This window comes from Epinephelus moara, chromosome 12, assembly GCF_006386435.1.
Source record: "Epinephelus moara isolate mb chromosome 12, YSFRI_EMoa_1.0, whole genome shotgun sequence".
In the NCBI taxonomy this organism is placed as follows: Eukaryota; Metazoa; Chordata; class Actinopteri; order Perciformes; family Serranidae; genus Epinephelus; species Epinephelus moara.
The window spans coordinates 42,081,160-42,108,260 of NC_065517.1; the positions used below are offsets into that span (position 1 = coordinate 42,081,160).

General features: G+C 42.3%; 2 protein-coding genes across 9 annotated transcripts in view; one reads left to right on the top strand and one right to left on the bottom strand.

Annotated features, from left to right (window-relative positions):
- LOC126398287 (zinc finger protein DPF3) overlaps positions 1-27,101 on the top strand; it is a 423,217-nt gene that overhangs the window by 385,471 nt on the left and 10,645 nt on the right. The gene's annotated exons all lie outside the window — the stretch shown is intronic.
- Positions 3,413-27,101, bottom strand: part of epb41l2 (erythrocyte membrane protein band 4.1 like 2) — an 89,960-nt gene continuing 66,271 nt past the window's right edge. For 2 of the 8 annotated variants that reach the window (XM_050057424.1, XM_050057426.1), the window contains exons 15-24: positions 26,342-26,392; positions 26,148-26,183; positions 21,636-21,806; positions 18,599-18,667; positions 17,555-18,214; positions 15,209-15,337; positions 14,809-14,907; positions 12,694-12,774; positions 8,940-9,054; positions 3,413-8,624 (exon numbers count right to left, since the gene is read on the bottom strand). In XM_050057424.1, the coding sequence (XP_049913381.1) occupies positions 8,950-9,054; positions 12,694-12,774; positions 14,809-14,907; positions 15,209-15,337; positions 17,555-18,214; positions 18,599-18,667; positions 21,636-21,806; positions 26,148-26,183; positions 26,342-26,392 (1,401 nt within the window). In that variant the 3' untranslated portion in view covers positions 3,413-8,624; positions 8,940-8,949. Of the gene's footprint in view, positions 8,625-8,939; positions 9,055-12,693; positions 12,775-14,808; positions 14,908-15,208; positions 15,338-17,554; positions 18,215-18,598; positions 18,668-21,635; positions 21,807-25,344; positions 25,405-26,147; positions 26,184-26,341; positions 26,393-27,101 lie in introns of all 8 variants that reach the window. The other 6 variants (XM_050057427.1, XM_050057428.1, XM_050057429.1 and 3 more) reach the window with 6 other exon arrangements.

The following is a 27,101-nucleotide window of genomic DNA, read 5'->3' on the forward strand; positions in this document are numbered from 1 at the left end:
TCGCACCGTAGAGCTCTGTGGAAAACAAATCACTGTAGCATATATAAACAAATCTACAAGTAGAAATAAATAAATAATAACTTTCACTGCTCAAAGATACTCAGTAGCTCAGCTAATACCTGACATGTCACTGGATACAAACCACTGCAGCAGCATATTGAGTGCCAGGTGGCCAGCGGCGCTGCTATTGGACGGTGCATGGACACTCACCCTCTTGTGACTGGACTTTGAACTTATCCCACAGTAGTGGTGCCGTGAGGTACCGTAGTACTGTGGTACTCCAGCATTATGGTATCATATGTACCGTGGTGTTTTAGTACCGCGGTCTACCGTTGGCACCAGTACACCCTGCAACACTACATTCTACTATTATGTATTTATTTCTTAATATTTTACACAGAGTTTTAGGAGTTGAGACATACAACAATTCATATCCCATCCATTTTTATTTTACGTGCTGGCGGATCGGTACTCGGTATCGGCAGATACCTAAGGTTCAGAGATCAGAATCGGTATCAGGAAGGAAAAAGTGGTATCGGTACATCTCTAATTTTGCCAACAGGTGAGCGCAAGTATGAAGTAAAGTGACAGTATTATAGTTATTTAATGATTGGTAACATTAGAAGTGTGGACTGTTACACAGAAAGGCTTCACTTATTTTCACAAAAAAATGAAATAAGATCAAATGTTTACAGTAGTTAAGCCCTCACAAAATCAAATTTAAGACTTTTAATGACTTTTAAGGCCTCACTGTTGTAACACTGACATGTTAAGCACCTGTAGACACCCTGTGTTATCAATACAATATCAATGCAGTATAACACTATACAGGACAACACAATAGGGTGCACTAAAAGTAGCAGATACATGTTCAGACAATAGGAGCATGTGAAGGCACTGCCAGAGACCTTTTCTTAAGTTAGCTTAATGTCATGTGTAAGGAAGGCTAATCCAGTAATGCTAACGTTAGCAGGCGACACAGACTGGCTGTGTCTATATTGTGCTAACTCTTAACGTTAAAAACAACGGGACAGAAGCAAACTATTAATTCAGTAACGCTTACTGTGGTGGTTACATGTTTAAAGCTAACGTTAGCTTAAATGTTAGCAAAGTAGCTATCTGCTAACAAGGCGTTACATTTTGAACTAGCTTGTAAGCTAGCGCGAGCTCCTGCTTCTAGCCTTCAGGTGGAAAATATTCATGTTCAGTTTAATGTATGTGACGTTACTTTTGTTTTTAAGTTACACTGTGTGATATTTTTACCTGCTGTCACACCTGTCACACCTGTCACACCTGTCACCTCCACCAATGTCTCTGCCATGACGAGAAGGGGGACGCCATTGATTCTTCTTGCGCATGCGCAGAAAGTTCAGTTTCAGGGACAGTGCTAATTAATAATTAATAAAAACACGTGGTGTAAAAATGCCAGAATTAGCAAAGAGGCTGTTTTTCATCTGTTGTCCCTTCGCTGAGATGCTGCACAAGGCTATCTACAACACAACAAAGCACAAAACAAACAAACAAACAAACAAACAAGCAGGGCATACAGTTAAACAGACCTCTGTACAGGACATGCACTTGTTTAAAGCACCAGGAGCAGCAGTGACACATGTAGAACACTGCAAAACATGCAGGACACATAATCAGTAGTTCATTGTTTACACGTGTTTGTATTAATCATCCATCGTTTATTGATAACTGAGAGATCTGCAAGTGTTTAGTCTCTGATTGAACTTAAAATCTGACTTTTTTTTTTTTTTTTTTTTAGAACTGAGCAGTGATGGAAGTGTGTTGTGTTCTCTTGTTTAAAGTGCTTGTTTGTGTAATGATTCCAGTGGTGTCAGCATGTAATGGTGTTGAGCCTGTGAGCGTCTTGTTATTCAGATCAGTGTAGAAACATCTTGGCAGCGTCTGCACACACACGTGATTTCTGAGTCACAAAGTTGCAAGATTGAATCGTACCTTTATACAGGTTTTCTTAACAAAGATATTTGAATTCACTCACCAGCTGCAGTACATGAGGATCACTAGCAGGTCTATTGGTTTTTGACATGTTGTGACCTGAGCCATTAGAAAAATATAAATTATTAAAATAAATTGAAATAATAATAATTATTATATTTTCCTCGGGTCAAACAGCTTCACAGTCCTAAAATCAATCACCACCTAAACACTAGCTAATCAGTCATTTATTACTGTTTAAATTAACTGGTAAAAATGCAACATATAAAGGAAAACAGCTGGATTATAACTACAGTTATAAAGCCTTTCAAACTTCCATGTTGCCTGTGTAGGCTAGCAAATATATATATGTAGTTTGCATTTTGTGCCCCATTTATCTAGACTGGTTGCTCTCAACCAGGGGCCATGGACCCTCAGGGGTCCTTGTAGGAGCTCAAGGGGGATAGTTTATTCTCACCTTTTAATTCACCATAGAATGAGCCTAATGTAGGTAAGAGTCATGAGTGACTGTGCTGATACTAGGTTTCAGTTCCTCCATGGTTATCTCCTCAACTTCTGGTCTTAATTACATCCAACAAGCCAAATCTTTTCAAATGGAGGTTCTTGGTGCAGATTCTGATCAAACGGGGGTCTGTGACTGAATCATTCAGGGCTCCTCTACATGAAAAGGTTAAGAACCACTCGTTTCAATCATTCATCTGGACTTTCTTTCCTCTCATCCACAGTTGAGGCAGATCTTTCTGGGTTTCCACAAGACAGAGACGCCATCTACAGGCAGATACACAGAAGTACAGAGCAGAGGAGAAGGAGTGTTGGGTTGCACTCTCACACCTGACAGCAGACACACACACCTCATCAACACAACAGACTCTCAAAACCTGCTGAAATGAACTCTCGTCTGACTGTTTCAAACAGTGCTGTCAGTCAGCGTGGGTATCTGTGCAGAGACACGTGACCAGCGTGGACATATCCCAGGCAGGATGAAGGTGCCTTAAGAAGTAACTAAAATCCTTANTCTCAAAACCTGCTGAAATGAACTCGTCTGACTGTTTCAAACAGTGCTGTCAGTCAGCGTGGGTATCTGTGCAGACACGTGACCAGCGTGGACATATCCCAGGCAGGATGAAGGTGCCTTAAGAAGTAACTAAAATCCTTAGTTATAATAAAATCTGTGAAAATTCTTTTTGTTTAAAACCCTCAGGGAAATCTGGAAGTTATTAAGACAACTGTCTCTAACCTTCTCTGACATCATTATGAAGCTACAGGCATCTCTTGGAGCTGTATTTATTTTCCACCCTCTCGTTAAATTTGAGAAACTGTCACCCTGAAATTATCATTTTTGTACAGCTGTAAGTTTCATTATTAGACTGTCTGTGCAACAATACTGGAGACTGGTTAGTTTTTTAAATGAACCAATAAATGGATAAAGCAATGATGTGACCGAGACATGTCAGAGTATAACAATCCTTTATTTAAACAGTGTTACACGGGGGAGGAGTGGCTGTGTGTGGGGAGAGACACAAGACAGTTAAGCTGCTAGATAGAAAAACCCTACCAGTGATCATTGGTTGGCTAAAGACGGAGCGAAGAGGCAGCTGGGGTCGGTTTTCCAAAAATGTTCCTTTACAAAGTTTCTGTCGGGTGTCAAAGTACAAAAAGGTGCTGGTATTAACTGTCACTCATCTGTGCTGCAAAGCCTGAGACACAATTATTATTATCTGCATTTTCAAACAGCTACATGTTAATTAGATTTAACGGCAGTATATTGATGGTGTTCGCCCTCTGTGGTGTTGACATCCCTGACAGTCTTAAAATCAGCTGGCGCAGAATCATCATCAGTTGGTGTTCCGTTGCTGTGACAACCACTTTGGTCTCTGTTCACTTCCTGTCAGCTACTGAAACAACAAACATCACAACAGGAAGTACAAAGGAGGCCCATTTAGAATGTTTATGTTGCCATGGTAACAGAGCTTCCAACATTTTGTCTGCGCTGTTTTTTTCAAATTTAATCAAAGTTAGTGATGGCGAGATGTTCCTGTGTGATCGCACTTTAGGATTAACCTCAAATAAAATTTCGTGCTACCGACATTTTTGGAAAACCAGACCTGGCAGCGCCCCAAAGCTCCTGTGATTGGTTAAAACAGAGCCCAGACCCCCCGGAAAACACAGGGGGGCCGAAAGTACAAAAAAGAAATGGTGGCAGAAAAATTTGACTTATAGTGGTGGTTCCTTCAATGTCAAAAACACTGTGACAATATTACAAATATCCAAGAGGGCGCACAATAAATCCCACCTTTCAACGACTAGATCGGTTTCACAGAGAAAAGACGACAAATGCTGAGAAAATCTACAAATATGGTTTTTAAAAGTTGTTTTTTGTCTTTTTTTTTTGGAACAGCAAAAGCTTCCAAAGCTGCCAAGTGTTGCACTGTTTTATCTGTTAAAGTTTTTCTGCTGCTTTGCAAGAGGGTTAGAGGTTAAAGCTTTCTTTCCTCTCGTCTGGAATGTCATTTAACTGCATAGTAGAGGTCAGACCAGTGTTTCCCAATAAAAAGCCTAGACGGTCGATACCGCTCCATCATCTGGACGTGCCTCAGGCCAGACAGGAAGTCCTAAACTGGCGATAAATTAAGAGGCACGTATTTTAAATGTGGAGATTGTGTGTTAATAAATGACTCCAATTAAATCTGCATTCAGGTCCAGTCAGACTGGAGGGTTAAGACAAATCTAGGCAGGTACAGGTGGAATGTTTTTTATCATCAATCTGTGGCACTTCTTCACTCACAATCTGTTCAATCTCAACAGACCGTGTTCTTGTTTTCACAGCTCACACTGAAAATCTGTGTCGACTAAAATGCGTTCTTGTTCTAACCCATTTAATGCCACCAATATTTACACAAAGTCACATTTTTGTGGAACATTTGGGTAAAAGGACACCGAAACAATGAATAAAACATCACGAGATTCCATTTAGGGGTTTCAAGAGCACTTCAAACCCTCAGACACGCTTCCCTTTAAGCTGCATTTGGCTGTTGTGTTGTAACTGTTTCCATGTCTGTTCGTAGTTCACTGGCAGATTCATGTTCCTGCTTTCTGTTAAAATAGTGTGGAATACAATGCATTTTGAAACAGCTCAAAAACATAAAAAAATCAATTTAATGCTGATAAGATTTGGTTGCGGTGAAACAGTTACAACGCAGCCAGCATCAGGTCAAAGATTATCTCCTCTAGACGTACTGTATGAGCCCAAATCATCTCTTATCTACACACTCTCAAACCAATCAACACAGTAGCCTTCTATCTAGACTCGCTCAAGATACTCTTGCAAGATAAAAAATGTGTGAACCATGCTGAATTTATTCCCAGATCTCATTCTATCTAACAGGGTTTGTTCTCATTATCTACTCTGGTATGAGAAAAGAAGCTGGGAGTGAAACTAAGTGCTGAGCTATGACGACAAACAGGCTCTGATGCAGAGTTAGCAAACTGGTAGAAACTCCGTTGTTATGAATATGGGACAGAACTGCTTTTCAACTTGTTCCGACTGTATGTCCTCATTTTGGTGCCTGTGCTTCAATTGCAGATTGTGTGTTAAAGGGTACGTTTGGTATTTTTCAACCTGAGCTTTTTTTTCCATGCTATGGTGCCTGAGTGACGAATGGAGACAACAGCTTTTGAAACCGGTCCAGTGTTGAGTGAGAGCACTGCAGCAGACAGCGGCAAATCAGGCTGCAATGTAATCGCTTGGGGCAATTGTGCACCGTCAATTCATGTCCACTGGAAGTGCTTGTTTTGCCACTGACAGGTTCAGATTATTATAGTGTCTGACAACTTATGGAAAGGATCCCTACAGAGATAGAGCTTTATGCTGAAGTGTAAGATCATTTTAGTTCAACCTGTAATCATCATCACTAACCCCCAAAAGACTCCATTTTAATAAATAGTCATTTCATTGTCGTGAAACACACTTTACTCTAAAGGCCAAAACACACCGGCAGTTAACACCATGCATCAACAACTATGCCCCTATTATTTTCAATGCACACCCCACACTAACGGCGGCTAGACACCTGTCAGCGCTCCTGGACACGCCGCCACTGTCCTGTTTCCAGCCTCGCCAACCCCGGAATTAAAAGCATTTTTTCCCACTCACTCTCGGCTTGTATGTACCGGCTCCTGTTGCAGCTCTTTTTCTCTGCTCCTACGGCAGCTCGGCTTGTCTCCTCACCATCGATTCATAAAGAGAACTCTCTGCTGTCTCCTGTGGGACAAAGACTGGATGACGAGAGACTGATTGTTGAGGTTGAGAAATATCCCCAACTAAACGACCCATGATCCCATCATTTTAAAGACAGTGGCCAAAAAGATATTGCCTGGTGAGTCATCACTCCATCGCTCTTCAGTGAGAAATCAAGTTTAATTCGGGGGTCTCCACACGTGATTTAAAGCTAACGCAGAGGTGAAAGAGGCACAGATCTTTCAGTAGAATTAACTTTGTGTAGTCGTCTGTTAACAAGCTGCAGTGCAATGTGTCCGGTGTGAGTTAGGGGGCGCCGTGCCTCAGTGTGTCTTCAGCTTAAGTCAACAGATACAAAATAAAACTCTTTAAACCTGTCTTGGTTTGTCTGGTTTGGTTGAAATAAACCCTTCATTCTCCCACTTAGATGTGAGAACATGCTAACGTGATTAACACTAAAATGTTTATCTGAATGGAGTCTGGTGGGTTTGGCTTGAGTGATTCTTGGGGCTGTTTATGGTTTAACAAAAAGCTCTATCTCTGTGGGGATCCTTTCCATGAGCTGTCAGAATAACAATCTGTGCCTGTGAGCGGCAAAAGCAAGCAATTTTAGTGGACGTACATTGACAGCGCACAGTATGCCCCATGTTGTTACATTGCAACCTGTTTGCAGCTGCCAACCGCAGCCCTCTCGCTCAACACCGGACCAATCTCAAACCTCTCCGTCTCCATTCGTTACTTAGACACAAAAACAAGGGAGGAAAGAGTCAAGGTTGAAAAACACCAAACTTACCCTTTAAGTATTGTCCTAAGAATATTAAAACAGCTTTAACTCGCTGCTGAATGCAAAATAACGTGAGTGAAACTTGCCGTAGAGTGAGGCCAACATGCATCAATTTTTTTTTCACTCCCAAAGTTGTTAGTTGGCACCACACAGTGCCGCCGTTATCTCCCAGTCATCCTCCAGTTTACTGGTCCTCTCTCCCAATCAAAGGTCAGTTTACTGCTCCCTTACTTCCCTGTGACCCAACAGGAATGGCTAGTGTCGTACAGTGGGCGGGCCCAGGGAGAGCGCTTAGCTAAGGACAAGCTGCATTACTGCTCCCATCTAATAACCTTCATCTTTACTGTACAGAGAGTTGTATACACCAGCTTTAAAGTCAGCTCATTTTCAGTCCATTTAGTAAAAGTGAATTCTAAAATACAGTAAAACACTAGGAATTATATTCACCGGCATCGTTTGGCTTCTCCTGCTTAATTAATGTGATCCAATAAAGATTCCTTCCGTTCCCACCGACTGTAAAGGGTGAACAGTCTTTTCTTCTGAGAGCTGAGTACAAAGTGAAGTGAACTGAAAATGAACTCACTCAGCCGCCGGTCAACACACAAGGAATGTGGATGAATCATAACTATACTTACAGAAAAAAAAGACAGATCATAAAAATTCAAAAACCTGGTTGATTGGTTGTTTTTTTGTTGTTTTTTTACTGCAATATTTTAAGTTACAGCTCCCTGTGTTCTGTCATTGTTTAGTAACATAATGTGATAATGTGACATGGCTCCCATTCGTCTGATGTGAACGTGTTTAATGAGTAAGACTGTTTCATTTTGTTACACTTTGAAAAAGTAAAAAAACATAAAGAGGTTGTGTCCTCCTGGTTTCTGCAGTCCTACTCGTTACTGTAAAAAAAAATTGAAATGACGGTGTTATATTATTTCTCCATAACGAAGTGAGGGAGCTGTAATTTAACAAATTACTTTTTTTTATTAATTTTTTTTTTTTAGGAATGCACCAATACCACCTCCCCACTGCTGATACAGAACAAAAAATATGAAAACCTCAGCGTTATTTTACAAAAAAAGATGAAGATAAAAAGCGTTCTCTGTTTGAGATGGTCGTTATCTTTTTATCTATCTTTACTCTGACTCGTGAGTAAGTGAATAGTTACTGAAGGTCACTGCTACTGGTGAAATAATCAGTGCAATAATCATAATTTTCAGCCTTGTATCTCATCAGGAGTGGTTATCAGTGCATCCCGCAGCTTTTACGTTTTCAATACGTGACATACACACTATCTCTCTTTTTGTAAAACAGTTAAAGAAAAAAAAAAAAGCACTATTAAAAAATAAAAACACGCTACAAATGTTAAGCTAACAAAGTGGTTCTTTTTTGTCCCCGCAGAAATACGAGGATGTTTTCCTTTACTTGGTTTTGGAGTGAGGGATTTAAACGCATCACAGACATGTAAGAAAAAAACCGACTGGGAAGAGATTGGCAACTTCTCTTCATCTGTCTGCTCCCCCCTTTCTCCCCTTCTTCTCCTTCTGCTTTCAGCTCCTCTCCTCTTCAGTCAGTCAAGGTCGGTTGTCGTAGGGTGATGGAGGTCGTTCAACAGAAATAACACTCACGATGGGCTCTTCAGCTCTGGGGAAAAAGGTGAAGGCAGTCAGCCTGAGCGCTGTGATGATTGGCACTCAACGCTGGTTTTGCTACTCAAAATATTTCCCTTGTACTCCATCAGTCACTGCCTACCTTCCTAAATCTAATGTCCCTTTCTCATCCTTCAACTCTTTTTCACATGACGGCTGATGGTTTTAGCAGATTCATGTGTGGGAGGTTTTTTGTTCCATCTCTTTTTGTCCTCAGTAAATAAACCACTGTGTGCAATCAAGACCTCCAACATTACTTTCACCATGACGAATAATAATAATAATAATGAGTTACTATTATTATTATTACCTGAGTTCAGTCAATCCTCCTCCTCAGCCAGTTCAGTTTCTTTATGAACCACCACTCTGGTAACAGACATGTCAGGATGTTGCTCTTTGGCCTCCTTTATGGCCTGGGCCAGTGCCTGCAGTACCAAGGGGCAACCACACAGTGGCAGCACCGAGCACGGCGGGCAGTGGAGGGAGGGAGGGAGGGAGGGAGGAGAGGAGGGGGGGACATGGTGGAGTTAAAATGAAAAATTAAATAAGAAGCATAAAGAAAATGACAAGAATGCTGGATTTACGATCAATGTGACTTCTGCTATTTTACTTCTTGGGGTTAACTGAATGGAAGAAGTAAAATGGCTTCAGAGACATCAAGTGGAAAAAGAATTATTACAAATGAATCCCATTTCCAACTCAAAATAAATGTAAATCCAGCGAATCAAAGCAGACAGGCAACTCAAATAAACCAGTGGACGAGGGATCGTGCAGAACCATCAGGACCTGAGCAAAATAGATTTTTCTTTGTCAAATATTTGAAATATTTTGAGGGTGTTTGATGGAGTTTGACTCGGGATGTCAGCAGTTAACCAAATCTTGACTGGTTACGCATGTCGGTGTGTAAATGAATCTAGTTACTCTTCAGTTTAGTAGCAGCATTAGCACTATGATGTACCACTATAAAGCCTCAAGGTTTTTACACTACATTGGTTAGCTAGCCACTGCTACCCTGCACTGTTAGCACCCAGGAGCTAGCTAGCTAGCATCGCTGCTCATTTGGTGAATACAGCTAATGCCATTCCAACCACATAGTGGCACTGCTGTGGATCACTGTGCCCACCCTCCGCTCTATAGCTCCAGGGAGTAAGCGGCTTATTTTTAGGCCGCAAAACCCCTTTAGCATTGTTAACTACTGTTAGCTATGTTAGCACAGTTAACAGTGTCGGCATTGGGGCGTTGGTGGCTTAGTGGATAGAGCAGGCGCCCCATGTACAAGGCTGTTGCCGCAGCGGCCCGGGTTCGACTCCAGCCTGTGGCCCTTTGCTGCATGTCTCTCCCTCTCTCTCTCCCCCTAAAAAATATCTTAAAAAAAAAAAACAGTGCTGGCATGGCTATTAGTGCTAACATAGTTAACAACACTAAAGGGATTTTGTGGCTCAAAATTAAGCCACTTAAGGGGCTTGTTAAGGTTGCTTAGCTACCTCAACCTGCCGCCGCACTCTTGAAAGCTGGCTCGAAAAAGGCACCAAAGTAGCACCCGGCGTCTGCCCTCACGTTTCCCAGGCGGTTAAAGACGTGGCATGTGTACGGCCCCTGAGTCACCAGGGCAACCTGGGTGGCCTGCAAGTTTCCACAGCAACACTGTCTTACCACCCCGGGTCAGGACAATATTAACATTGGTAATAACCAAATGAGCAGTGCCACTAGCTAGCTCCTGCCCACAAGTGCACGGTGCAGGGCGGCCAAGGCTAACGGAGGGCGGACAGTGGACTCTATGTTTCTGTATGTTAACGCAGCTGGTTGGCTGTCTGTCAGCAGAACCAGCAAAGTAAAAGACGGGACGACGTTTACATTAGAAAACATTAAAATCTGCCCACCTCTAAACAAACAGCACTTCTTAGTGCAGCGCTAAAGCTCATTACGTCATTGGAGCGCCCGATTAAAAGGTCAACGCTAGGCCTGTCTCGATATGCGATAAGTCGGTTAATTGCATGATAAATTAAGAGGGAGACGGTAACTTTTCTGGCCGCGATTAATTGCCATATTCATGCGCGTTTTGTTTTCCTCGTGTCTCTCCACCAAAGAGACTGGATGACAAGAGCGTTCACTGCCGTGCATCGTCTGGCAGCCAGGTGAGTTGGTTCATTAGCGTAATGAACGGAGGGAAAGCTCTTGTCATCGAGTGTCTTTGTCTCTGTGGGGGGGCGGGGCTATGGGCTACACACACACGCACACACACACACACACACACACACACACACACACACACACACACACACACACCACACACACACACACACACACACACACACACACACACAGTGGGATCTTCATGAGGGGGAGACGAGGCGGAGAAAAAACAAGAGAGTTGAGCGTAAGAGAAAGACAGGGAACTTGTTCCTAAACCAAACACCACGGCCCCTGTGTGGGAGTGTTTTGGATTTAAACCAATGACAGAGGGCAGCCCAGTAATTTGAACAAGCCGGTGTGCTGTGTTTGTTCTAAAACCATCTCAACACAAAGAGCGAATACGACCAACTTAACTGCACACCTGAGAGTGAGAGACTGACAGACTTTTTTTTTGGATTTATTTATTTATTTTGATATTTTTACGTGTTATTTCGGATATTTAAATTTTCTTTTTTGCGTTCCTAAATATTCTTGTTAAATAAATGTTTATTTCTCTTTAAAAGGGTGAACTTGCATCAATATGCCTTTACTATCATTATATAAGTTTAAAAAATGAACTAAAAACAGCAAAACTACAACAATAATAAAAATGGTCTTAAAAGCACAATATTACGCAATATTATCACTTATTGTAATAATTTATGACGCAATTAATCGCCCAGCAACATTTGTTATTGTGACAGGCCTAGTCAACACCTCGCGTATTTCACGTCATTTTGCTTTTGTTCTTCTTACAAATGAACTTGTTAGTTACTGGTTAACGGACCAAATGAACCAAAACTCACATCCCTAATGATGACACCAAATTTCCTCCACCCATTAGAAAGAGTCACCCATCACTTTCAAATATCTGTCATTAAATGTATTTTCATCAGGTCTTCAGACAAGTTGTAACTGTAGGCCAGGGTTTATAAATCTTATTTCTTAACCAGTGCAGTCTGTATGTATATGGACAATAAGACATGTTATATTGTGTTCAGTGTTTGTGAAAAGTGGAGAAATTGTGCACTAAGTTATAATTACTCCTCTAATTTTAGAGCCATGTGAAGATGGTTAGAAAACAGGCCTGCAGAATGGTCCAATTTTGTTCCTCCAAAATTTGGGGACTAATTGTTTGCCAGTCTTATGGGAGCTCATAAGGATGTACAGTTGAGTCTGTACTTTAAGCTCATGGTTATTTTTCCATTCAAAATCCAAAGATTTTTGTACAGACAAACTCAGCAATAAAAAAAATATCACTGTCTTTGACCAAATACACCTGGACTGCTCTTAATCAGACGTGATCTGCTCAGCGTAGCTTTGGCGTGAAGTGTTCGTCACATCTGTCAAACAATTTATTTATTTTTGGCACTGGGGAAATCTGACAATCAAAGACAAAGACAGAAAATTTAACTAACAGACGAGCAACAAAAATCAGACACAGCGTGGCAAAAACAAAAAGGTTGAGACACCATTTTCTAGACGTGTGGATGAATAAGTGCAGAGACAGATGACAGCCAATGAGTGGAATCTGACTAATGGACATCTCTAATAAATGATTAATGAATCTAATTGTGCATTTAGACTGAGAGCAACATGATAGACATGTCAACTGATGTCTATGTGTTCCCTTAAAGTCTAGCTGTCTGTACTCGTTAGCGGCTAACTCATTCAGTTCTTTAAAAACTGTTTTTCAATTCTGAAAACAAAAAGAAAACAAAAAGTAAAAGGTGCAAAATCTGGACGTGTGCGTCTGGTTTACACATCTGCAAAATGATAAGTGGAGAGCCTCTCACACCAGCTGCAGTTGGTCAGAATAAAGCCACCTGTCAACAAAGCTGCTGTAATACCAAACAAGGTGTAGGGGCACCCTGTGTGAGTGGAAAACTGACCTGGTCGTGGTCGATGTCACAGTCCCCGGTGATGACAATACGTTTCTCGATCCTTGTCTCTGATAGGCCGCCCTTTAACGTCTGCAACAGAATCCACAACAACAAAGCTTTGATGCCTCTTTTAACTGATTAATTATGAGCTATCAAGGCTCGTCTGGGAGCTGATGGGATCCAGCTGAGTGGCTAATGTTGTCGTTAAGTGTCAAAGCAGATAAAGCCTTATGCATATCACCCGGGGACCTCGTGATTTATAAATCACACTCCCATGTCTGTGTCATGCTGTGACATGGCATGAGCCAAGTCTGCATTTTACTTTAATTTACTGACATTATTCCCTAAATATGATGCGCAGTCATTTGTAAATCCACTCTACACAAGACAGAAACACGACACAGCACCATTAGCAACGATGCAGTGTTAACCTCTCAGGAATCAGATCAGGACTGATTCTGCCACACACTGTCACATGACATCTATCTCAGCATCTTTTGAGATTTTGCTCTTCTGATGCTTGCTGAGAATGGGTGACCATGCTGTGAAGCCAGATGAGCCTACTGCACCCAAAATGTTCTCAGAAGTTTCGTTTATAATCGCCAACACAGCCTCTGCGATTCTCGACCACTGAAGAGGCAGAAAAAAGGCGAAGGAACAGGGTTTCTACATCTTAAGGAAAGTTAGACTTAAGACTTCTGATGCCGCCCAGGATTAGATTTCAGACCAATTTTAAAATAACTAAAATAGAAGGAAACAAACAGGAAGTGACATCAATTACTTCAGGTCAGGGACAGTTCTGCCCAAATATTTATTGCAACATAAAACATGACTTTGTTGTAAAATTCCTGGCATTTGTTGACGACTTTGTGTTTCTCAGTCTCCATGTGAGATTCCACTGACTTGATTACCATCTGGCAAAGTTTGAAAAACTTCCTGCATAGAATATACTGAGCCTCACATGTATTGGCTTCTACCTGTCTGATGTCCAGCTCACTAGCTAGGAAACAAAACATGTGAAAACAACCAGTGTTGTTAGTTCTGCTATCCTAATCTGTGTGACACTGACGTAAGGCATTTGGCACAGTACTTTCTGAAAAAAACAAAAACAAAAAAAAGTCACCTAATATTTTGAGATTTCACAATGCAACATCAGAAAATATGATTCATAAAATTCTACTTCTCGTGTCTTTCTCATGACATTTAAATACCAGTTACGGCTTTATATTTGAATCGATGATCTCAATGCCTTTAAGACATTTTAAGGATCCACTGGAAGCAAACAGAAACCTAAATACAACCCCAAATCACCAAATGCTGATTTACATGGAACTAATAATATCACATGACCTCTGCGTTTGGTGGTATGGTAGGTAATTCACGTTGGAATTTTTACTTGACAAATTTAGGATTAAAGGCCTTTACACACTGAGTCAAATCAAAAATCATAATGCACAGAAACCCTGCACACTGATTCTGATGCGTCTTATTGTTCTATTAGTTCGCAATATGTGACAAAATGAAAAGACACATTTGCTCCTTTGTCTCTCTCCACTGGAGTTACCGATCAGGCTGTCATCACAACCTGTGCCCTTCCTCTGTCTTTGCGGCTTTGTCCCGACGCCACATTTTCTTTACTGATTCTCGGTCAAACGTTGCACACGCAGAAAATCAAAATTTTATATGACGGTCCAAAGTTTCAGACTCTGTGTGCAAATGTGACTGACACACTGTGAGGTCGGATTTATTTCAGATGAGAGAAACTGACTCAGTGTGCAAAGGTCTTAAGACTACAGACGACCTCCAAAATGATTATAAAATGATGGAGGTCCCCAGGAAACACTGCTCCTGTGCAAATAGGGCAAGAAAAACAAGACAAGAAAAGGTCAAATGACAGAAGAGTGCACCTCTGCACACCTGAACAAAGCACAAACACTGCAGTAGGGCACCATGATACTGTAGGCACAGCTGCTATGGCAGAAAATGTGCAATACTAGTACCAATATAATTTCAAAAAGCAAGTATGTTCTTGCTTGCACAGATTTTACATTAGTTACATCACATTAAAATGGTGGTGGGGGGGGATAATGTAATGTCATAACACGTGTGTGTTTGTGTGTGTACCTTGGTAATGTGTGTGGTTGTGGTAGTACACAGAGATTCAGAGGTGATTGTCTGAGCAGTCATCAACACTCCAGGCTCGCCATCGCCGTTACCATCCAACTGATAACAGAGCAGATGAAGAGAAATCATTAGCTGTACATTACAATCAGAATATCCCCGCTGGATGTTTGATGCTCACAATAAACTTTTGTCACGTATGAAAAACATGAACTCCCTGAGGAAGAAGGAATGAAATAACGGGCGGCATGCTCTGTTTCTAGAAAGGAAACTTATTTGGAACATGATTTCAAATACAAACATAATAAGATCTAAATGTTTCACACAAATACAATATGAATGTTGACACACTGAAGGACAAAATACACAAAAAAGCTCCCTGTTTTTTTTTTTAAGTGTGCACCTGTGCAGCTTCGTATGTGATGGTCTTGGTTTCCGTATGTACGATGGGCACTTCTTTTGTAGCTATCTCAGTTTTCTGGGCTGCAAACGTGTCTGATATAGTCACCATTTCTGTCTTTACCACAGGTGGCTGGGGAGGGACGAGAGAGAGAAGTGAAGGGGGGGGGGGGTTAATACATTAAACCAGAGACAGTTAAGGAAACAAAGATAATCTATGTTTTCTAGCTTTGGAAAGTCACTTCCGAGTCAATCCATTTATGGCTGTTTTTGCAAATGTGTGCTCCATATTGTATTGAAAGGGAAGTGATTAGGTCGTTCCACACACAGTGGCACACATGCAGTAAATACAGATGCATAAAACAAACACAACACATGCAGCAAAATTCATGCAAAAATAATCAAGAGCTTCCAAACTCCAAAGTCCAGAGCACAACAACTACTTTCAGCAGCGACAGCTACAACAGCAGCACAACTACAAAAACATCTTTGGCGCCAACATGCAACTCAAAATACGACACGGCACAAACATGCATAAAACATGAGCCCATGAAACACGCAGACGAGGTGGCAAACAGGACGGCCATTGATATGTAAACAGCATGCAAAGATGACATTCAGATGAGCTTGGGGTGGCATTTCCGATGTGGTTGGCAATGATGATTTCCACAATACCGCTACCATGGTGACCGTGACGAGCCAATTAAACACTAACAGGAAGAGAAGCATCACTGCCAAACACGTGGAGGACACGCAAACACACACACACACACCAAAGGTGAAAAACGGCATGCAGAGCAAAAAGCAAATATACACCTAAAAGCATCGTGCAGTTCCCACTTAGGCCCCATTTACTTCACAACACTAACATACGATGCACAGTGGGAGGCATGTTGATGATGGTACGAGGTATAACGATAACAAAGAAATTAAAGTATATGAATGTGGTAAATAAATCAACATAAAGACTGAAATGAAGTGTGTAGTGGATGGTAACTTGACACCAACGCCAAAACACTTGTGATGAATGAACTCCTCAGTCTGTTTAAAATGGTAGGTTCAGTATTTTTCAACCTGGACGCTATTTCTCATGTTTTGTGTCTAAATGACGAAGCCAGGCAACAGTCTTTGAAACTGGTCCAGTACTGAGCAAGAGGGCTGCTTGTTTTTGCCACTGACAGGCTCAGATGTCATTATAGCTGTCTAACAAGATTATGAAAGGATCCCAACAGAGATAGAGCTCTGTGTTACAGAGTACGATTCTTTTTGTTTAACCTGAAACAGCCCCAAAATTGCTACTAACAAACCCACCAGACCCCATTCAAATAATCAGTCATTTAAAATCTGTGAAAAACACTTCATTCAAAGTCGCCAGAAACAAAATAAAACTTAAAAACACTGTCTTTTTAAGTATTTCCATTGTTCCAACATTCACCAACTCTGATTTGGTTGAAATAAACCTTTAATTCATTCAGTTAGATGTGACAATTTGCTGCCTCTATACACACTTAAATGACTGTTTATTTAAATGGAGTCTGGTGGAACAGACAATGATGTTTCTCGTTAAACAAAAAGGTCTATCTCTGTAGGGATCCTTTCCATAAGTTGTCAGACACTTAAAATAATAATCTGAGCCTGTCAGTGGCAAAAACCATGAAGCCCCGATTGCCCCGATTTAAGAAACTGTAATTTTAGCGTGTATAGAGTCAACATATTCTCACATCTAACCGGGTGAATTAAGAGTTTATTTCAACTAAACCAGAGCTGGTGATTGTTGAACAGTAAGAAGATGAACCAAGACAGTTCTGTGAGTTTTATTTAGTTTCTGTTGACTTTTAATTAACTGTGTTTTACAACAATAAAGTAACAGTAATAGAGTCCGGGACCCTTTCAATAATGTTGTCAGACACTAACAATAACTATCTGAGCCTGTCAGTGGCAAAAACGAGCACTTGCAGAGGACGTAAACTGATGATGCACAAATGCCCCCGAGTGGCTAAAGTGTAGCCTGTTTCGCCGCTGTTGGGTGCAGCGTTCTCGCTACTGGACCAGTTTCCAAAACTGTTGCTCCCATTAGTCACTTAGATACAAAAACATGGGAAAAAGGGTCCAGGTTGAAACACACAGAACTTAGCCTTTAACTGCATTTCTTTCATTTTAGGTTTAAAAGACATTTGCAGGACAAACATGAGTGTGAGGATGTACATGGGGCTTAAATATTCACGCAAGCAGGAAGGAAACCGGCACTGTGGTAAGCAGGAAGAGGAAAAATAAAGGTGGGTGTTTCTACAGTTGGTAGGAGGATCAAAGCCCCGGGGAAGCTCCGCAGTCGGCCCAGTGAAGACTTTACCTCAGAGCAACAAATAACCTGCGGCCGTGGCTCTGCTTCAACCAGAGAAGCCTCTCCGTTCATTTTAGGCTCTTCCTCTTCCTCTGCAGGGGCAACCGTGCCGGTGACGCTCTCCTCAGGCAGGGTGTGACCATTAGGAGCTTCCTCAGGTGTCACCATTGGATCATCTGTGCTTTCCTCCATCTCCCTTTCAGCTTCTTTCTTCTCCTCTGTGCTCTCCTTCTTCTCTGCCTCCTCTTTCCTGGACTCCTCTGCCTCTAGACTGGTTGCCTCTACAGGTTGGCTGATTTCAGCTGGAAGGGAAGGAGCGTCTGGAACTGTCATGTCCTGCTCCGCCGTCTTACCCTCCTCTTTCTCCTCCTGCTCTTCCTCCTCTTCCTTCTCCTCTGGTATTTTTGTGTGGCAGATGGATACGGACACATTTGGATGGTACTCTGCTTCCTCTTCACTCTCACTCTCGGATGAAATGCTCTCCTGCTTCGCCGCTTTCCCTTCCTCCGCTACCACTACTTCCTCTGCAACCGTCACTTCCTGCTCTCTTGTTTCCTGCTCTGCGGGTGGGCCAGCAGGGGAGCTGGCTGTGACCGTGACAAGTCCAGGTTTGGGTGCTACAGAAACCTCTTGGACGACAACGGTTTCCTCGATTTCAACTTCGGTTGTCTACACACACACACATACACACACACACATGTACACGTAGTGCACAGACACACGCAATGAGGTGCACACACATACACGACAAACGCATGGGGACAAAAAAAAAAGAAGCATAACATGATCATTGAACATAAATAAAAACTTAATAAATTAATAGAAATCAGGACTAAAATAAGATGAAGATGGTCAACTGTGGACAAAGAGGCACAAAGATGTAAGAGAGTGAGCGGAACAAGTAGGATCACAAATGAATAGTCAAAGAATGGATGGCTGCAGGATGACATGTGAAGCTGCCGGGGGGGAATATGGAGGTATGAAGGAAACGATGGATGAAAAGCGTCATGAAGGGAAGGCTGGATGGATTAACAAAGAAAAAGTTAGGACCACCTTTGCAGGTTCTTTGGTATCAGAGATCGTGTTATCGGCAGCAGCTGCTTCCGTTTGGGGCGTGCTCTCCTGCGTGACAGAGAAGTTACCATGACAACCGTCAATCACACACAAGCAGTGACATCATCATTGTTAGCACTAAACGTCACCTCTGCGATACTGTGATGCTCGTTATGACAGCACAAAGGGAAAGGGCTGCGTGTTAATTGGAACTCCCTCTCGGTCCCTGGTGGACCGTCTTTCATGCAAGTTACATTCCACTCAGTATCAAGATCACTGTAGCAGGCAGGAAGAGAGACGAGATGGAAGAGTTGAAAGAAGAACAGACGACAAAAAAAGATCCATGGAAGATGGATTAAAGAGAATATCCCATCAATGAACACAGACGCTCATCTTAGAAGATGAAGATAAAAGAAACATTGAAGTCAGCAGTTTCTTAAGAGATTTCTATGATCACAGAAAACACGGGGCACCATAGTGACACAAGTTCACAGTCTTTAAAATGTCTTGTGTGCCATTTGAGAAGATAAAGCTGAATTCACACTACATGACTTTTGCACTGTTGACACTACACAACTGTCTGTCTTGTAATCAGGAGGCTTGAAGTCACTGTGGTTTGACTGACCAATGATAGGGCATCACACACTACAAGACCTTCAACCAGGAGGAACCCCTGATGAGTAGCCTATGTTATGTGATGCATAGGTCGACCCAACCCGGGCCCGGTAAGTGCTTACTAGAAAATATCAAAATCAAAAAGTGACAAGGCAGCATTAGGCAAATAACTTACAGAAACATTGCATGCAATAGTCCACCTTCCACCCTATCTTCCTGTCAATCACTTTAGCCCCTTTTACACTGCTTGTTTAAGGCAGGAAATTGGTGCCATTATTCCGCCTCACAGTTCTGTATAAAAAGTGTGATTGCAGAATGGGGCTGAGTTGGGATGGGAGCTAGTAACTACAACAAAAAGACGTCTGTATATACGGGACAGCCAGCGGGACGGGATCATGGGCAGCATGGGTGTGATGTTTTAACGACAAGCTATGCGTGCAACCCACGGAAGGAGATTTACAAAGCAGCTTGTAGTAGTTAGCAGCTAACTCAAAGAAAAAGCACAGCTGCCAAAAAGTCAGCAAATCGGGAAAACAATAAGTTCCAAGAGTTTCTTCCCCTACAAGCAAAGGACAAGATCAGCCACCATTCAGCAGACGGTAAATGATCAATATCACTGCTGACGCATATGTTATATGTCATTATAGAGGCCGACCAGTTGTTACATGTCACGCCTCTTTTGATTACGCAAAGTCAGCACGCTATCTAAAATTACACACAGGAGCGGAATGACGTTGCCATTGTCTGGTTCTGTGTGAAAATACAAAGACACTGTAAAGAAGGGACTTCGTAGCCGCACTATAGCGCAGTCTCTGAGTATAAAGACCTTGGGAAAGCACTGCAGCTACAGCAATGCATCTCTGTCCTCAACCTTTGTCTTGCACTCTTATTGGCTGTAGTTTGCCAACAAAGTCCTCAACAGATCCAGATATTAGCATGCTAGTTATCTGGGGAATATGCGCGATGCATCTACGCACCTTTCAGCTTTGCTTTTAAGAGTTAACACAGCACTGAGCACCAGTTTGCGAGCCCCAAGGCAATGCAGACTCATCTCTAATCTGGGGCTTTTATCGAGGAGCTCTAAAAACTGTCGGCAAGTGGAAAACCAGGGCTAAAGTCTTGTAGTGTGAACCTGGCATCTTTAACAAAAGTCAACACATTATGGCTTCCCTCTGTGTTTTGATTAAGTGTTGTGCACAAACTGCTGCTTCAATACTTGCTGCTTTGTACCGTTTATTTTTTCCTGAAGGAGCTGGTAAAAACTGGTTCATGTGCATTCAATCCACACACATAATTACCATCACAAAACCAACAGAGGACGTCCCAACACTCATTGCATTCACAGCTGTTAGTTGTTTTAGCTTAGATTTACCATGCCCATTATTCAGGATGAATGCCTCCTGATAGAAATTACTACCATTCATCCAGCATCCACAGCATCTCTTTAGTGCAGTGTGTGAACACATCTGGCAAACATCTTTAATTAACTGAGCCATTGCAGGACGTCTGTATTTACTTTCAACGACTGAACCGAAAGTAAACAGACTCCTAAATGTTCAGCAGCAGCACCTCGATGGCAGAGAGGGTAGCAGCTGGGGAAAAAAGAAGCCCGTGTGGAGCAGCGGCACTGCAGACAGCAGTGGAAGCAGCAGGAGTAGATGTGGTTATATCAGCATCTAGCGTTGGTTCGGGAGCACTGCAGGGAGATGCAGCTGAACAAAAGCCAGTGCCAGAGTGTCTACTGAAAAGTACAGAAGCTATCTCCTCTTCAAGGCTCTACAGCAACACACACACAAGTACATACAAACACAGGACACAGAGAGGAAGAGAAAGATGGCATTTGAGAGACAACAGAGAGAAAAGAAATCCCAAAACACAGCATTTACACAAGACATAAAAACAGACACACAGGAAGTACAGCAGAAGTTCTACAGAGAGCAGCCATGCTTGCAACTTTACGTCTTGTAATGATTATATAAACCAGAACAGAATGAAACAGATTTGTTTAACAGATGAGAAACTAGCAGAGCATTGCATCGTAGAGAAAACACAATCAAACCCCTGTACTGCTGGAAAATGCACGTGATAAAATGTGATGTGAGTCCAGCTGGAAAAGGATAAGAAAGTGGAGCAGCTCCTACAGAAGAAGAGAAACTCCACACAGTCCATGGAGCTGTAAGTGATCTACACACAACAGGTCATGAAAATATCACCACAGCAAGAGCATCAGACAGAGAGGTCTTGCACACACACACACACACACACACGTGATGACACGTCATTCTACCAAAACCACATTCTTGTTTCTTTGCAACTAATTGTGTGACACAGTTTCTGAAGCACCTGCAATTATCTGCAAAGACGGCTCACAAAAAAAGCCTCATGCTTCTTTTCTGACACAGAAACATCCAGACAGACGTACCACTTGCTGTTGCTGTTGGATACGTATCGTTGTAGCGGGAGAGGAGGTGAGACGTTTCTCCCACTGGTTGGGTTGAGGAGGAGAGGGAGGTGGCGCCTCCATAAAGGAGCGTTTAAGCTGGCTAATGCTAGCTTGGTGTTTGAGAACGTCTTCTTGGGTCTTATCATGGTCCTGATGAGGGAGGGGAGGGGAGGGGAGGGGAGGGGAAGACGGGGGAGGGCGGGGTAAAGAGGAAGGTGGAGAGTAAATGAGATGAGTGTGGATAAATGAGGGATGAAAGGCAGAGGTGGGAAGGAGATTTGAGGGGAGAAGAGATGGAAAGGAAACAGGATGACAGAGTGAGAAAAATGATAATGGATGGAGGATTAGGTGGAAAAAAAGGGTAAGTAAAGGATGGCAGGATGAGGTGAAATGTAATGGGAGAAGGAATATGGAAAAGAGGGAGGAAGAAGGAAAGAGGGAGGATAAAAGGAGAGAGGGGAGGAGGGAGGAAGGGGAAAATTCGGTTCAACACAGGAACATTAGTCTGTCAATCGGGAGGAAACCAAGATGGATGCCATGCCTCACTGGAGCCTTGTTTAAAGGATCGAACATCCTAAATTTTGTTAAAATACGTGTGTGTGAATTTGAGTATTTCTAAGCAGGCTGCAGTGACACAGGGCCGCTCCATCTTGTTGGGGAGTTCTTCCTTAAAATCAGGCCAGGAGCAGCTGTGCAGACTGCAGAACATGGAGCTGATAGTGCTGATCATCTCTTTACTTCCTCCTTCACTGGGTTCCCATGAGACTGTTTAAAGGGGACCTGTTATGCTTTTCCTCATTTCTGTCATTTATATAATGTCACAGTGTTGGATGTTCATATCAACATGGCCAAAGTTTCCAAAAATGAGGTAAATGTGTGTAAAACTAACCTCTGCAGGGAAACTTCAGGCTGCAGACTGTTCTTTGTTTCCAGTGGGGTTTTTTCTACTTTTGAGACAAGCTGACGTCACATCGTGATGAATTTCTTTATATGGTCATCTGCTCCAGGCACGCTTCTTTAAGCGTTTACATTACGTAGCCTACACTGCTACATTAGGCTACATGCTAACATCAGGAAAATATCTAATCTTGTGCTGACGTCGTTAACGTCTCTCAGATTTTGACTCATGTTTGGTTGTGTTTAGCAGCTTTTTTGGTGATTTTTAATATTAGAAAGTGCTGCTATTCTCTGTTAAGATGCGGACACACCAAACCGACATCAAAGAACTAGCGGCAACAAAAGCCAACTGTTGCATCGTCTACATCGCCTCACGTCGCCCTGTGTCAGTTGCATTTGAACACACTACACGGACTACATCCGACGGCCAAGTAGCACGTACGTTCTGCACCTGCGTGAGAGAGAGTGGAGTGAGAGAGTGGTACATCCTGTCAGCCGAGGGGTTTCCTATCTGTGCAGCCGAGCACCGCAGCACCTCCACGGACTATTACATCCAGACGGTCCCGGTGTTTCCTCCGCAGGCTCCACTTCACTCAGCTGCCCGATAAACCCGCTGCTTCTTCCCACTTTAACCTGAATAACAAACCAGGGCTCGGTGCTCCGGTTGGATCCAAACGGAGAGCCGGGGCTAGCTCAGAGACTAGCGGAGGCTAACTGGCTGTGCTTCCCTCCGGTCGTGCTGCGGCTAACGCTCCGCTAGCCGCTCCCAGCTAGCTCCGGTTTGTTATTCAGGTTAAAGTGGGAAGAGGCAGCGGGTCTGTTGGGCAGCTGAGTGAAGTGGAGCCTGAGGAGGAAGCACCGGTTAGCCCCGGTTTCACTACAGGCAGATTCACTCGCTACAGGGGCGAGGAAATAAAACCTGACTGGGTGCTTAAAGACACAGGCCTTTAAAAGAGCACTTTAGGAAGGTGAGGAAAATACCGTAAAACTTCAAATAAAAGTTAAGCCTCAGTTAATTACCCAGTCCCTTTTACTAGCCCGGTGTGGCTACACAAATAAAGGCCTGTCTCAATTAGAGGCCTGGTCTGGTTGCCAAGCAGTTTATTTATTTTTATAGAAGTTCTTCGGATGTATAAAAGCGGGTTGTTTGCAACCTCAAGTTATGTGTCCATTCCTCGATTACCCTGTAAGTTATTCATATTCCTTCAGTCTGTCAGGGTCCTCAGCTCAAAAGAATCAAAAGGGTTTTTCATAGAAATGAATCCAAGTTGTGAGGATTGTTTTAACAGGAGAAAGTGGTGTTGGTATGCTGGGTGCTGTAACTCACTCTCCCTCTGATCTGTTGGAGCTAGATCAAATGAATGATTCATAATTGCTATATTATCTGAAGCCTAATTTTTATACAAGTAATATTTAGACTGGTTCAAATAAACAATTTGATTTTATTTACCATCTTTGCTGAGCAACAGTTTTGCGTGGAAGGAATTAAAGGCCTGTCCCAAATACAGGCCTGTTGAGTTCAGTGATTTCAGCAAATAGCCTGGGCTACTAATACAAGTTTTACTGTGAAGTAGTTTTTGACCATTGAAGTGTGTAAACATGTTAAAGTAGAAACCTTAAATACAAGCGAACATAATGAGCATAACATGTCCCCTTTAAACACTTTTTCTTTCTCGTCTCTGCCATTTTCTGTCTTTCTGTCAGAAACATAATAGGATACAATTAAATATAGTTTATTAATAGAGGAGGTGGATCAACATTTTCCTTGTAAATTGATTGACTGGACCACAAATAAAGGAGAATTTTCCTCTTGAAATAAACTTATTCTGTGTGTCATAAAGAAAATATGTTTTTAGTCTTCTGCTTTAAAATACTACACACTAGACAGACTACACATATCAAGTGGCATCACTATCAGCCCCACGCTGCATATTGTTGTTGTTTTAGTGTGTTAACGAAACCACGCATCACTTGACGCTGGCAGCCAATCACCAGAAAACAGGAGGAGAGCTTCTCACATGTGTTAGAGAGGCAGGGTTAGTCAGGTTAGACGCAGCTGCCTGGCGATCATCAAACTCTTTCATCAATCAAGGAGAACAAGATTTTTTTTTTTTCACAGAACAGCATTCAACATGCACAGAGCATGCACAAAAGTTCACACACGGCTGACGCGCCTGTTCACAAAGCAGCCATTGAGAACACTCAGCTTGGGAAATTCACTGGGACAGAAAGTCTCTACTGAACTCCAGCGTAGCCAGATACACATCTGATAAATATTTGGCATTTCAGAGATGCAGCACAGGAAAATATCACGGGTTCCTTTTGGTACAAGACGTGCCCATGTTCCTGGCCACCAGACAAATCAAAGCGCACTACTCAATCTCGTCTCCACCAATTCCTGAGGGAAAGATTTGGCTCTGCTACAATACTGCTGAGTGCAACTACAGATAATTTACGACAACATCCTCAGTCACATTTCCGAGCTTGTGTGTTCCAAATGGCTGCCATGTGAAAATGAACGATCAGCACTGAAACCATTTAACACCAAAACATTTTCAATCACGCTATAAAAAAGGAAACAGCAAGAATTGAGTGTAACTCGATATGCAAACATCCACACACATGATCACACGCAGGCATGCAACAGAGCCTGAGAGTGCGAGAGGGCAGCAGTCTTGTAACAGTAACAGTAACAGTAACAGTACAGAGGAAGTTGTAGTTCTGATGGCGTCAGAGTACACGGAAAACATGTAGTTCTTATAGTCGGCCATCAGACGACGCCAGTACCAACCTCCAACATTAAATTACTGTGCCTCACATAAATATTGTCCCCATGCACTCTCATTGGACTCTGGAAGGCAGACATACAGCAAAAAATAAAACGGAGAAAATTAATTTTAAAAATGGAAATAAATAAAATAAAATGTGTGTATTTGGTTTTAACTCTACAAAATAAATAAAAGAAAATCTGGAAGAAAATAACCATTAAATTTAATAATAATAATAAATGATATATATAAGAAAAAAAAAGAAAACGTGGTTACACAGCCAACACGTCTCAAACTGTGATGAAGGCTGGAGGATGGGTACAAGCACACATTAACATGTTGGTATTATTCACTGAATGTAATGACGCCAGCACTCGTACCCATGTTGACACAAACCCACAGCAACACCAACACACATTTACACAAAGCAACAAACCCCAGTGTGCTCTCAGCCAAACCCCAAAATACTGATAAACCACAGACATGAACCAGAAACCAAACTGAAAGTGTGAAACCATTCTCCACACCAGAGCAACCCAAAGTGAGGATTTTGGGTGAAAGTGCCCGCTCAGGATCAGTTTTTAGACTCAGACCCAATCTGAAAACAAAAGGTATTAATATAGACACATCTCTAACTTTATATCATCAATGTAAATATTCTGATTTTTTATTTTGTCTGTATAAATTCCAGATTGGGTCTGTAGGAGAAACTGACTCTGTACCATGATGTTAGGGCAGCTTCACCCTATAATAGTGACACTAACAAACCAAACCAACGCGTGCCGAGCAGATGAGAGACAAATAAAACCAATAGCTGTGTGTGAACCTGAGAGGGGGCGAGCTCACTGGCTCCAGGTGACTGCTGACGGGGGTGAAGTCAGGGAGAGAGTAAGGACAGGTTAGGGTTACTGCATGTGAGCTCCACTACACCATGAAACCATTTCCATTCCACATCTAAAACCACCAGTAACCTACATTATTGTCCTGAGTATTTGCAAAGCATGCTGGGTAAAGACAGACCTGGGTGGGCGTGGCTTCAGCATCACCAGGGCTTAAGTCCACCTCCTTAACCTTCAATGTCATTGGCGATGGCAGTCATGATAAAATGAGGAAGGTTAGGGGGAACGAAGAAAGAAAAATGTGAAATGGATGATGGGAAAAGCTGGTTTCTCCCCCCATGGTGTCGGGGAGCTCTACTGGTCATGTGACCTCTGACAGCGTCTGAGAGGGTTGATAAAGGGAGGCAACAGGTGCTACTGACTGAGCTACTCGTCCTATATTAAAAGAAGTTTCACAGTCTGTGTCAAAGTATATTTCCATCATATGATACATGAACATTTACGTTTTCCCTAAACAACTTTTTATGTACAGCACACTGTGTTCAGATCATGTCTAAACCCAAGTCAGATCCACCGTATCTACAACAGGTACAATGCTAGCACTGCTGTAGCTCCTGTAAAGGAGTGCTACGTTTCATTCAGATAAGAAGATTATGAAAAACTATTCTCTGGTTGCTTCGATGTTTTCCACCAGTAGCCAGATTTCATTTTAGTATTGACTGCGTTTACATGCACACTTATATTCCAATATTATTCCAAACTCCATAGCCATTGGTAGCTTTGTCACCTTCTACCTATGCCAGTCCTCAATGCCTATGTGCAGTTTCACATAGATTGACCACGTCAGTGAGTAGAAAAACGTGGGACAGACAGAATGACTGACTGACAGAATGACACACTGACAGTTTCTGTGATTATGTACAGCATACCATACCATGACT